This window comes from Pongo pygmaeus, chromosome 5 (assembly GCF_028885625.2).
Source record: "Pongo pygmaeus isolate AG05252 chromosome 5, NHGRI_mPonPyg2-v2.0_pri, whole genome shotgun sequence".
NCBI classification, from domain to species: Eukaryota; Metazoa; Chordata; class Mammalia; order Primates; family Hominidae; genus Pongo; species Pongo pygmaeus.
In genome coordinates, this window is record NC_072378.2 from 26303736 (window position 1) to 26315945 (window position 12210).

At 42.2% G+C, this 12210-nt stretch overlaps 3 protein-coding genes across 5 annotated transcripts in view; 1 reads left to right on the forward strand and 2 right to left on the reverse strand.

The window, feature by feature from the left end:
- The window catches only part of LOC129038393 (uncharacterized), a 58815-nt gene that overhangs the window by 592 nt on the left and 46013 nt on the right, over positions 1 to 12210 (reverse strand). Inside the window, exons 1-2 of one of the 3 annotated variants that reach the window (XR_010126594.1) lie at positions 7458 to 8036; positions 5527 to 7314 (exon numbers count right to left, since the gene is read on the reverse strand). Coding sequence is in view for 1 of the 3 variants with exons in the window: in XM_054491348.2 (XP_054347323.1) it covers positions 7639 to 7998 (360 nt within the window). In the remaining 2 variants the exon portion in view is untranslated. Of the gene's footprint in view, positions 1 to 5526; positions 7315 to 7457; positions 8037 to 12210 lie in introns of those variants that run through there. The other 2 variants (XR_008503138.2, XM_054491348.2) reach the window with 2 other exon arrangements.
- On the reverse strand, positions 8303 to 10056 carry LOC129038407 (histone H2A type 1-D). Its single transcript, XM_054491366.2, has one exon. The coding sequence runs from the start codon at positions 10004 to 10006 to the stop codon at positions 9614 to 9616; it is 393 nt and encodes a 130-aa protein (XP_054347341.1). The 5' UTR covers positions 10007 to 10056; the 3' UTR covers positions 8303 to 9613.
- Positions 10249 to 10806, forward strand: LOC129038413 (histone H2B type 1-C/E/F/G/I). Its single transcript, XM_054491371.2, has one exon. It carries the CDS (start codon positions 10322 to 10324, stop codon positions 10700 to 10702), a length of 381 nt encoding a protein of 126 aa, XP_054347346.1. The 5' UTR covers positions 10249 to 10321; the 3' UTR covers positions 10703 to 10806.

A 12210-nucleotide genomic window follows, 5' to 3' on the forward strand; every position in this document is an offset into this window, starting at 1 on the left:
TTAATAAATACTCCTAGGTATATACCTATGTATATATATACACTATACTTGCAGCCATTAACTGAGCCATCAGTTCATAAACTTTCGACATAGAAGCCTGACAGTTGTCCCCCACATTTCCCAGAATATCAAATAATTAGTACTGTTTCCCTCGCAGGGTGCTTTTTTTTTTTTTTTTTTTCCGAGACGGGGTCTTGCTCTGTTGCCCAGGCTGGAATGCAGTGGCACGATCTAGGCTCACTGCATCCTCTGCCTCCCGGGTTCAAGCAATTCTCCTGCCTCAGCCTCCCGAGTAGCTGGGGTTACAGGCGCCCGCCACCATGCCCAGCTAATTTTGGTATTTTTTTAGTAGAGACGGGGTTTCACCATAGGCCAGGATGGTCTCGAACTCCTGACCTTGTGATCCACCTGCCTCAGCCTCCCAAAGTGCTGGGATTACAGGCGTGAGCCACCGCGCAGGGCCACAAGGTGCTTTCAAAGTATTTTAAGCAACCCATATCTTTATTGTCTCAGATTATTTTTATTGATTTATGCATTCCTAGTTAACCAAGCAGGGCTGTTTGGCATGCAAGCTAGATAGCGCTACTGAGGGAACTAAAAGTATATGAAAGTTACACATTTAGAGGTCAAATTAGGATAAGATCACTGAGGGCCCATTGAAAACATGACTATGTACATCCGTAAAAGAAAACCTTGTTGGGCTGAAATTTATGAAAATTTATGCTTTGATTGTGCCTTTAATCATGGACAGATTGTAGCTAGCACTGCATCATTCACCACATTCTATTACTCCAGCAAATTGGCATCATAGTATCCCTCCAAACTGTCATAGAGACAGCCTGCTCCACGTACATGCTGTGGGGGTGACCCTGGGCAAGGTATACTAAGTTTCCTTGTTGTAAATGTATTTTTAAAAATCTAACTTGTAAGTATTTGTTAAGTTGAAACAGATAATCCTATCAAAATGCTTAGAATAATGTCTAGATTCCAAATAAGCAATGACTAAACATTAATTATGGTATAGTATAATATTGTGGGTGTTTTCAATTCCTATCCTTAAGGTTCACCCTTCTAAAGGGATGAGAGAGAGTATTCCAATTTGCTAAAATCTGATTTGGAGAACTCCTCAAAATAATAAATAATTAAAAACTTAACTCATCATTAATCCCCATAAAAAGTTCCAGGTCCTTTGGGTGACTATTTGGCTTTTCCTTCATGACTTGTGAGGAGAACCAAGTTTATCACAGCTGTTTGCTGTTTGTTGAGTTTATGGTACATGGAAAAGATTGCAGAGTAAGGTTCTTAGCCTGGGATACATAGAAAGTCTTCAGGGGATCTGGGAATGAGTATAGAAAAAAAAAAAAAGAAGTCAAATCTTTTTTTTTTTCTTTTTACTATTCTCCAACAGAAACTTAGCATTTTTTCTGTGTATGAACTCACGCAACAAACAGTGTAATTGGCAGGACAAGTGCTTTTATTTATATCACATTCCCATTGCCAATATGTCAAAATTTCATTTAAAAATCTCAATCCTAAAGCTGGGTGCAGTGGCTCACGCCTGTAATCCCAGCACTTTGGGAGGCAAAGGCGGGAGGATCACAAGGTCAGGAGATGGAGACAATCCTGGCTAACACAGTGAAACCCCATCTCTACTAAAAATACAAAAAAATTCGCCGGACATGCTGGCGGGCACCTGTAGTCCCAGCTACTCGGGAGGCTGAGGCAGGAGAATGGCGTGAACCTGTGAGGTGGAGCTTGCAGTGAGCAGAGATCACGCCACTGCACTCCAGCCTGGGCAACAGAGCAAGACTCCATCTCAAAAAAAAAAAAACAAAAAAAAAAAACAAAAAAAAAAAACCTCAATCCTTCAAAACTATAATAAGTCTTAGTCATATGGGTAGATTATTATTTAATGTATTAATTTAAAAAGGACATATGCCAGGCCATGGTTTATGCCTGTAAATCCCAGCTCTTTGAAAGGCCCAGATGGGAGGATCACTTGAGGCCAGGAGTTCGATACCAGTCTAGCCAACATGGCAAAACCATGTCTCTACTAAAAATGCAAAAATTTATCAGGCATGGTGGCGCACAGCTACTTGGGTGGCTAATCGCTTGAATCAGAGAAGCAGAGGGTGCACTGAGCCAAGATCGTACCATTGCACTCCAGCCTGGGCAACAGTGGGACTCTGTCTCAAAATCAGTAAGTAAATAAAATAAAAAATTTAAAAGCACATATGTTAATATTTCACATTTAGATTTTTTTAATAAGTTGATAACGGCATACTAATATAATTGTTTCACTTTGCATTCCTATATATTATCTAATGCATTTAAAACCATTATTCTGCGCGGGGCATGGTGGCTCACGCCTGTAATCCCAGCACTTTGAGAGGCCGAGGTGGGGGGATCACCTGAGGTCAAGAGGTCGAGACCAGCCTTGCCAACATGGTGAAACCGCGTCTCTACTAACAATACAAAAATTAGCTGGGCATAGTGGTGCATACCTGTAATCCCAGCTACTTGGGAGGCTGAAGCAAGAGAATTGCTTGAACCTGGGAGGCAGAAGTTAGAGTGTGACAAGATTAAGTCACTGCACTCCAGCCTGGGTGACAAGAGCGAAACTCCATCTCAAAAATAAATAAATAAATAAATAAGATTCTGGCTGGGTGCAGTGGCTCACACCTGTAATCCTAGCACTTTGGGAAGCCAAGGCTGGTGGATCACTTGAGCCCAGTTCAAGAGCAGCCTGGGTAACATGGAGAAATCCTGACACTACTAAAAATACAAACATTAGCTGGGCATGGTGGCATGCTCTTGTAATCCCAGCTACATGGGAGGCTGAGGCACAAGAATCACTTGAACCCGGAAGGCAGAGGTTGCAGTGAGCCAAGATTGCACCAGTGCACTCCAGCCTGGGCGACAGAGTGAGACTCCATGTCAATAAATAAATAAGTAAATAAATAAAATAAAATCCTTCTTAGAAGGAGAGGCATAGTATGGGCCACTCAGAGCTAAATGGTGAAAACTTCAACAAGTTACCTATTTTATAATTGATCCGCACCCTCAGTGGTGTATAATGCCTCACCCAGTTATTCAATTTAAAATGAGAAAACAAGAATCAAGCACTACTATGTCAGCAATACTGCACAGGGCATACTGCTGCAGAAAACAATCATTTGGGGAGTAGCCATAAAGGCAAAATAAAGAAATGGAAAGTTAAGGACACTTGAGTTATGTTCTGGTTCCACACAATTCCCTATATGTATTTCTGCAAGTTTTTTTACATAAATATTTGTATGCCGTACTATAATAGCAATCTGTACTTTTAGATGTTTGTAAACTACTAGGAAGATTTAAAAGTGGACAAGTATGCAGATAATAGGAAACAGATTATAATGGCCTTTCAAGAAATTGATGTAGGGGGCCTGGTGCTGTGGCTCATGCCTGTAGTTGCAAGCAGTGTGGGAGGCGGAGGCGGGCAGATCACAGGGTCAGGAGTTAGACATCAGCCTGGCCAATATAGTGAAACCCCGTCTCTAGTGTCTACTAAAAATACAAAAATTAGCTGGGCGTGGTGGCGCATGCCTGTAGTCATAGCTACTCAGGAGCCTGAGGCAGAAGAATCGCTTGAACCTGGGAGACGGAGGTTGCAGTGAGCCAAGATCATGCCACTGCACTCCAGGCTGGGCAACAGAGTGAGATTCCATCTCAAGAAAAGAAAAAAAAGAAAGACATCAATGTAAGAATTTAAAACAGAGAGAGATCTCATCTATTTTGAGAGATGGGGAATGAAAAATATAAAAATTTCAAAGTATGTCATTAGATTAGTTTGAAGTTTAAAACACGGTGGGGGAGAGAGAAAAAAAGAAGAAAAAAAATAAAAAAGATACTCTGCAAGGTAATATAATTAGAGCAAGATCACACAGCTCCTAAGGGGCAAAATAAGACTGAAATACATGTCATCATGTTTGCAAATTCCATGCTTCTACTAAACCACACTGCCAGATTGTTGATTTAAGGCCATATAAAGGAGTTTGATTGCCATACTAAGATTATTCTTAAATCTAAAGCTATATGAATCCAGCTTTTTCTTCACGGCTTGTAAGAATAGAGAAAACCAGTTAAGTGAAGGAAACATAAAGCTACAAGGAGATGGGGCATATAAATTTGAAGCTCATATGAAGACTATTTCACCCAGAGCAATGAAGAGAATGAAGACAACACAGAGGGATGAGAGAAAGGAGCCACCCATAAGAAGGCTATAAAAATAGCCAGTCCAAAGAAGAGATAGAAGAGCAAGAATTACAACCATGAAAAGGCAAATAAACAAGGAAAGATGAATTTAGGAAGAATTCACCAAACTTAGTAACAGATTGGATTCAGCAACAAAGGAAAGGGAATAATTGAAGTGTCAGTTAACAAAGCAATAGTGTTGTTGTGAATAGAATATATAGGAATGTCACTTGAAAGGTTGCTTCCTGGATGTGGTTGGATATGTTGAGGGTGTGATATACGTAAACCATGAAGCCAATATCCAGCAATCTTAGACAGAAGCTACTTAGATGAGGATGGTCATACTGAGAGTCCAGTAGAGAAGATGAACAAGCAGATATCCAGCAATCATCCAGAAATCCAAGTTTGATACTTAGGCAAGAGGACAGGCCTGAAGGGAGAGACTTTAGTTACCTGTAAGAAACTAACTCACAAACCCATGAAGGCAAATAGGACAGTACCTTAGAGAATTCCTGCAGCTGGAAGGCTACAAGTCAGTTCTTCCTTTGTTGGTGCCCCAGGAAATCAAATATAAATATAAAATATAAATATAAAATGGGTCAAAGCCATTTTAAGATTAGAAATACATGGGCTCCATAAAAAGTGAATACACACTCAAAGTAAATGTGATTGATATTTAGCTCATGTCTCATCTCAAATGTTTGATTTTAATTTTTATTAACATTTATTAATTTGTTCATGTCCTAGTTTAATTTGCTACATGAAGTCATTTGTATTTTGATGAGATCAAAAAGTGTGAAACCCTCACCTTTTGGGCTTTGCTCTGTCTGTTCCCAGCATTTATCTCCTTCATAGTCTTAGTAAAACATAGAAACGTATATGCTCCCCAGATCAGCATACGTTCAAGACATTGAGGCATGAAGAAAATCAGTTAAATCACTTTCTGCCATCACTCCATTTTCTTCGCATATCGAACATAAGCTGTACTTCATCACTATAAGCCTATATCCTTGTTTAAACAAGAAATGTAGTACTGAATATGAAACATGGGTGTTTTTTAAATATCTCTCTCTAGGGAATTTTGTGTGTGTGTGTGTGGTGCTTGTGTGTATATTCCTTGATCCTGGTACTTGAATATTTTGCCAAAGTCTGTCTTCCCCATGTCACCAAGCATGACAGACCCCTGAACCCAAAGACTCATGAATATTTTAATAACAAATTTCCCCCAGTAAAAATTAAAACAAAAAAAATTTTTTGACCCTTAAACGAGTCAAACTCTCTCTCTTTTATGCCCTTTCCTGGATCTCTCCTGAGTTCAGCTATGCAAACAGTCCCCATATCAGAATTACTGATCATTGTATTTCCCATTTTCCCAAGGAAACGTTGAACATTTACTGGAACCCTCCCAAAGTAACTAAACGTCCAAATAGTTACAAGAAGCTATCATGAAATATTTTCAGCCCCAACTAATTTTATCAGAAAGAGCTGTTGTTCTAAGTATCCGTACTGCTGTTCTTGTGGAGAAATTGAAAAAGAACCTGTTGTTTCTCTTCTCACATAAAACAGATTTTCTCGTTAAATCTCAATGAAAATCAAGTAGTTGTTCAATGTATGAGAAGCCAAAAATGTGTAGGCTATTATTAGAAGACAGCAAGCAATTTGAAGACACGAATGGAAGAATTTATATTTTAAATGAAAATCAAGAAGTTGTCCCTCTGAACTGTGAATCTCTGAAAGTTGGAGCTTTTGATAAAGGCCGAGGCTGCCTTAATAAAAATTAGAGAAAGAAAACGTGAAGATCATAAAGCCTTAGCCGTTCCAGTTCATTGTAGAATAGAATTGGTGTGATTCCTCCTCAGGAAATGTAAACTATTTTGCTTTTCTGAATTTCAACAAACACAACTCAGAAACAGGGTTGAGACTAGGTTGCTGCCAAGCTGAAAGACTGAGCTGGGAACCAATCAGCGCGCAGCGTGTCTGTGTGTGACATACACGTAATCACAGACACACTCGCAGCCTGATTTTTTTTTTTTAACTGTTAGATACCCAAACCTACAATCATGTCCGAAACTGTACATGCCGTGACTCCTGGTCTATCTCCCAAGTCAAAGACTGAAGTAAAGAAAAAGGTTTCCAAGTCCGAAGTTGCAGTGAAGCGCAAGACGTCCAGGCCCCTCCGGTATGAGTTCATCACTAATGACTTAGCCGCCTCCAAGAAGCGCAGCGGCCTGTCCGTGGCAGCGCTCAAGTAGGTGTTGGCGGCTACGATATGAAGAGCGGCCCTTGCCGGTCGCGGTGGCCTACGCTTGTAATCTCAGCATTTTGGGAGGCCAAGGCGGGAGAATCTCTTAAGCTAAGGAGTTGTTTTTGGTGGTTTTGTTTGTGTTTGGGGATTTTGTTTTTTTGTTTTTTTTGACGGAGTCTAGCTCTGCTGCCCAGGGTGGAGTGCAGTGGTGCTATCTCGGTTCACTGCAACTTCCGCCTCCCGGGTTCAAGCCCTTCTCCTGCCTCAGCTTTCCATGTAGCTGGGACTGCAGGCGTGTGCCACCACATCCGGCTAATTTTTGTATTCTCAGTAGAGACGAAGTTTCAATGCTTTGGGCAGGCTGGTCTCGAACTCTTGACATCACGTGATCCGCCCGCCTTGGCATCCTAAAGTGCTGTGATTACAGGCCTGAGCCACCTCGCCTGGCCAAGCTGAGGAGTTTTGAGGCCAGCCTGGGTAACATAGTGAGACCTCGTCCCTAAAAATAAATACAAATTTTTAAAAATTATTTGAATAAAGTTGGGCCTTGAAAACAAACGAAGGCATCTTCGTGGTAAGGAGAGCGGCGCCTCGGGTTCGTTCCCGCTAAACCGGGTGGTGTCAGGAAAATCAAGACCGAGGCCAGAAAAGCCGCTGCAGTCATGCCCCAGACAGCTGTGCCGGCAGCCGAGAGGCCCAAGAAAGCTTGGGGAGTCCTTATTCCGAAGAAGAGTACCAAGCAGACCCCAAAGAAGGCTTTTGCGGGTGGAGGCTGCTGGAGAAGGTTGGTGGGTCAAAGATGGCCAAGAAAGTTCCCAAGCCGGAGGTATCCAAGCCTAAGAAAGCGGCCCCCAAAACAAAGAGAAATTAAAACTGTACCTTAAAGGCTGTTTTAGGAATTGCCCCAATTATAATAAAGCTTTTTACACCAACTCCGTGAGAGGAGGGGGAACGGATAGAGATAAGAATGCTTACTTACCTTGACTGAACAGAGGTTCCAGTTTACGGACAGCAACAGTACACAGCAACTTTTATAGAAAAAGGTGGTTGGCTCTGAAAAGAGCCTTTGGGTTTTGGTTAGCACACATTCACAAGACAATTTACGCCCTCTCCCCACGAATGCGGCGAGCAAGCTGGATGTCCTTGGGCATGATAGTCACTCGCTTGGCGTGAATGGCGCATAGGTTGGTGTCCTCAAAGAGCCCCACCAGGTAGGCCTCGCAGGCCTCCTGCAGCGCCATCACCGCCGAGCTCTGAAAGCGCAGATCGGTCTTGAAGTCCTGCGCGATCTCACGGACCAGACGCTGGAATGGCAGTTTGCGAATCAGCAGCTCGGTCGACTTCTGGTAGCGGCGGATCTCGCGCAGAGCCACGGTGCCGGGCCGGTAACGGTGGGGCTTCTTCACGCCGCCGGTGGCCGGAGCGCTCTTTCGAGCAGCCTTGGTGGCCAGCTGCTTGCGTGGTGCCTTCCCACCCGTGGACTTGCGAGCAGTCTGCTTGGTACGAGCCATTGCGAACTTCTAAACCCCGCTAAATGACGAAAAAACGAAAGTCTAGCCTTTTCTACCCGTATATATAAAGACAGCCCTGTTCTGATTGGACAAGGCAGCCTTTCCCCTGCAGCTCGATTGGTGGAGACGTCCACTCCCTGACAGAACATCTCCTGCATGTAGACCAAATATTAAAACTTTCCTCCGTCCATCTCCTTTAACTGCTGGTGTTTTCAACACTTTCCCCTCTGTGCCATGTTTCTGGCTTTTATTTAAAACGTACTTTGATTTTCCTTTGCAAAATTGTATCTGGCTACTAGGATGACGTGTCTTAATTTTTTTTTAAATGTTGGCGCTGAAACTGGCTTTGATCAACGTTTTAAAAAGACGCGCGCTAGTTGTGATTGGCCAAGTGATTTCTTTTTACCCTCTTAAGTTTAGAAAGGCTAATTTCATATCTTGATTTGTCTATTTAAACTTGGAGATATTTTCAATAATTTGTTCCAAATGCACCATGACTATTAACTCATAAGTAACAATATGAAACCTGATGTTAAGCTACATGAACATATTTAATTTCACCACAATATGACATCCTCATATGAAAGCAGTCTCTTATCTTTTACAAGTTCAACTGGTATTTGTGTAATCTGCTGTAAAAAAAAAAAAAAAAAAAAAGCCAAATTTATAAATGGCACAAAAAGACCAGTGTGCCCTTTTAGTCATGCTGAACACTGTGCTAAGAAGCTCCACCTAAGGGCCATCTGGCTCCAGAGGATGTAGGTTTGTATTCCTATTTATAATTAATTAGGGTTAGCTCAGTAGAGTTGAAAGTGGCTTGCAAAAACAAACCCAAAATCCTTACAAATTACAGGTTATTTCGTATCATTAAGATGCATACAAGACAATAAAAGGTTGGTTCTTGTTCTGTTGCTTTAAGTCACTAACTACATTTCTATGTAAATGTAAACACTGACAAACATTAACTTCTCTGACAAACATTAACTTCTCTCCTGTATTTCTCAGGCCTTTTAACAGCTTTGCAATCCTAACGAGCTGCTGCATTGATCGATTTAAATTACATGTGACATAAAGTCTCTTTGCATTTTAATTAGTTTGCTTTTTTGGATTGTTTGTTTTGAAAGAGTCTCGTTCTGTCGCCCAAACTGGAGTGCAGTGGCGCGATCTCGGCTCACTGCAACCTCTGCCTCTGGGGTTCAAGCTTTTCTCCTGCCTCAACCTCTTAAGTAGCTAAAATTACAGGAGCGCGCCACCACGCCCGGCTAATTTTTGTATTTTTAGTAGAGACGGGGTTTCACACCATGTTGGTCAGGCTGTTTTGGAACTCCTAACCCTGTGGATCCGCCCACCTTGGCCTTCCAAAGTCCTGGGATTACAGGCGTTAAGCAACCGCGCCCCGCCAATTTGCTCAAGTATTTTTATGGCATCCTTAAAATGGACGGTTAGTTTCACGGTTCAGAGTGCAAGAACACTCACTTATAGGTGAAAGAATTATTAAAGAAAGCTGCAGAACAGCTACTTACATAGAGAAAATGTGAGCCCTTTTAATGAATACATGGGTGGCTCTGAAAAGAGCCTTTGGTTAAGATTGCTTCCGTAAAAAGCCAATATGCGAGTTCTCGTTTTACTTGCCCTTGGCCTTGTGGTGGCTCTCAGTCTTCTTGGGGAGCAGCACAGCCTGGATGTTGGGCAGAACACCGCCCTGAGCAATTGTGACTTTACCCAGCAGCTTGTTTAGCTCCTCGTCGTTGCGGATGGCCAGCTGCAGGTGTCGGGGGATGATGCGGGTCTTCTTGTTGTCGCGGGCCGCGTTGCCCGCCAGCTCCAGGATCTCGGCGGTCAGGTACTCCAATACCGCCGCCAGATATACTGGCGCGCCAGCCCCGACTCGCTCGGAGTAGTTGCCCTTGCGGAGCAAGCGGTGCACTCGACCCACAGGGAACTGGAGCCCCGCCCGCGAAGAGCGGGTTTTAGCCTTGGCTCGGGCCTTTCCGCCTTGCTTGCCGCGTCCGGACATTTTGAAATCTTAAAACCGACGTTAAACAAAAAAGACAAAAATGTAAAAGTGAGTTTTGTTAGCAAGTGAGAAACTATTATACTTGGAGGTCGAATTGTAAATAACGCTATTTGATTGGCTAGAATAACCAACCAATTGCAACGAAACGCGAGAATCACCTAATTTGCATACCACAGGGCACACAGAGACAATTTATCCAATCGATGTGTAAGCTTTTAAATGCCAGTTTAGGATAGGAGCTCTACAAATATTACCAGCTGCAGAGTGAGAACACTTGCATTTCTCTTTAGGTTGTGGACGAAGTGTTTATTTATCATGCCTGAACCTGCTAAGTCCGCTCCTGCCCCAAAGAAGGGCTCCAAAAAGGCGGTGACCAAGGCGCAGAAGAAAGATGGTAAGAAGCGCAAGCGTAGCCGCAAGGAGAGCTATTCCGTGTACGTGTACAAGGTGCTAAAGCAGGTCCACCCCGACACCGGCATCTCGTCCAAAGCCATGGGCATCATGAACTCCTTCGTCAACGATATCTTCGAGCGCATCGCGGGCGAGGCTTCCCGCCTGGCACATTACAACAAGCGCTCGACCATCACCTCTAGGGAGATCCAGACAGCCGTGCGCCTGCTGCTGCCCGGGGAGCTGGCCAAGCACGCCGTGTCGGAGGGCACCAAGGCTGTCACCAAGTACACCAGCTCTAAGTAATTCTAACGTTTTCATACCCACTCCCAAAGGCTCTTTTAAGAGCCACCCACTTTTTCAGCTACAGAGTTGTAATTACCTGCATATTTTCTGTGTTTACCACTAACAGGTTTGGTTTTATCCTGATTTGAGGGGGTTGCTGCTGTGTAGGTCTAGACCAGTTCTTTTGACTGGTTGAAGGCAAAATGCTGTACTTAATCGTAGCATGTTTGTTTTACCCCAAGTGCTGGTTAGAACGATAGCTCATTGTGCTGATAAGCACATTTTTCTTATGTTGTGCTGTGATGTGTCCCTTGTCAAATTGGTTTCATAAGAAAAGAACTTTTGAAATTGGTATTTCTTTTGCTACTGACATAGTGTGAGGGAAAGGAATGTCTTCTTTAATTCCGGTTTTGTCATCACAGCATTGGCGAATTTAGCTGGTTAAAATAACGTAATCAAATTCTTCAAAATATAAGGAAAGCAAGACAAGTAATGTGCATGAAAACTGAAAAAATGTGAACACTGGTGTCTGCATGCAGCACTAATAATCAAAAGTGTTCTTGGTTTAGTTAAAATTTGGCCACTGGCAAAATACCATTTGGGAGTAATGACTGGAAGTCCAGGAGAGAAACACCCCTAATCCTAAAATATTTTCTTGTCACTTTCTCAAAGTTGTTTTTGACTTTTTTTCCTTCAGGGTTGACTTCATATGTGTTCATTTTATTCTAATAAGCAAAAGTTGTAATTTTTAAATGAAAAAATAATTTATGTCATTCTACTTACAAATACCACAATCTTTCTATTCTATATACTCATATATAAAGATACTGAAGTTTTACTGTATTCTTTGTAATTACAAACCTTACTTAAGATCATAAACTGTTGTGAATGGCATCCATTTTAGAGTACTTAAAATTTTTACAAAATGTTTTTGTATCTTAAAAATATTTAAAATATTATATACAAAATATTCTTAGAATTTCAACCCAGTTAAGAAAAAAGGAATAGTATTCTATATTATTACTTTTTTTTTTTTTCTTTGAGATGGAGTTTCGCTATTGTTGCTCAGAGTAGAGTGCAATGGCACAATCTCGGCTCACAGCAACCTCTGGCTCCCGGGTTCAAGCGATTCTCCCGTCTCAGCCTCCTGAGTAGCTGGGACTACAGGCGCGCACCACCATGCCCGGCTATTTTTTATATTTTTAGCAGAGACGGAGTTTCACCATATTGGCCAGGCTGGTTTCCAACTCCTGACCTCAGGTGATCCACCGTCCTCAGACACCCAAAATGCTGGGATTACAGACGTAAGCCACCACACCCGACCCATAATTATTTTTCAACTTCCCACTCCCTGTCCGGCACATAAATGAACACAGAACACAGCACATAAAAAGCATATATAAACATTCAAATAAACAAAACCCAACTGAAAAAATGAAAGCAACAAGAAAAACCTAGAAAAATGAAAACTAAAAATACTAAATAGTTTCATGTGCCAATTTACATTGGCATAGCAGTCGATTTTTCCT

Coding starts and splice junctions, on each gene's coding strand:
- LOC129038407 (XM_054491366.2), bottom strand. CDS start 10,006: ATGTCCGGACGCGGCAAGCAAGGCGGAAAGGCCCGAGCCAAGGCTAAA.
- LOC129038413 (XM_054491371.2), top strand. CDS start 10,322: ATGCCTGAACCTGCTAAGTCCGCTCCTGCCCCAAAGAAGGGCTCCAAA.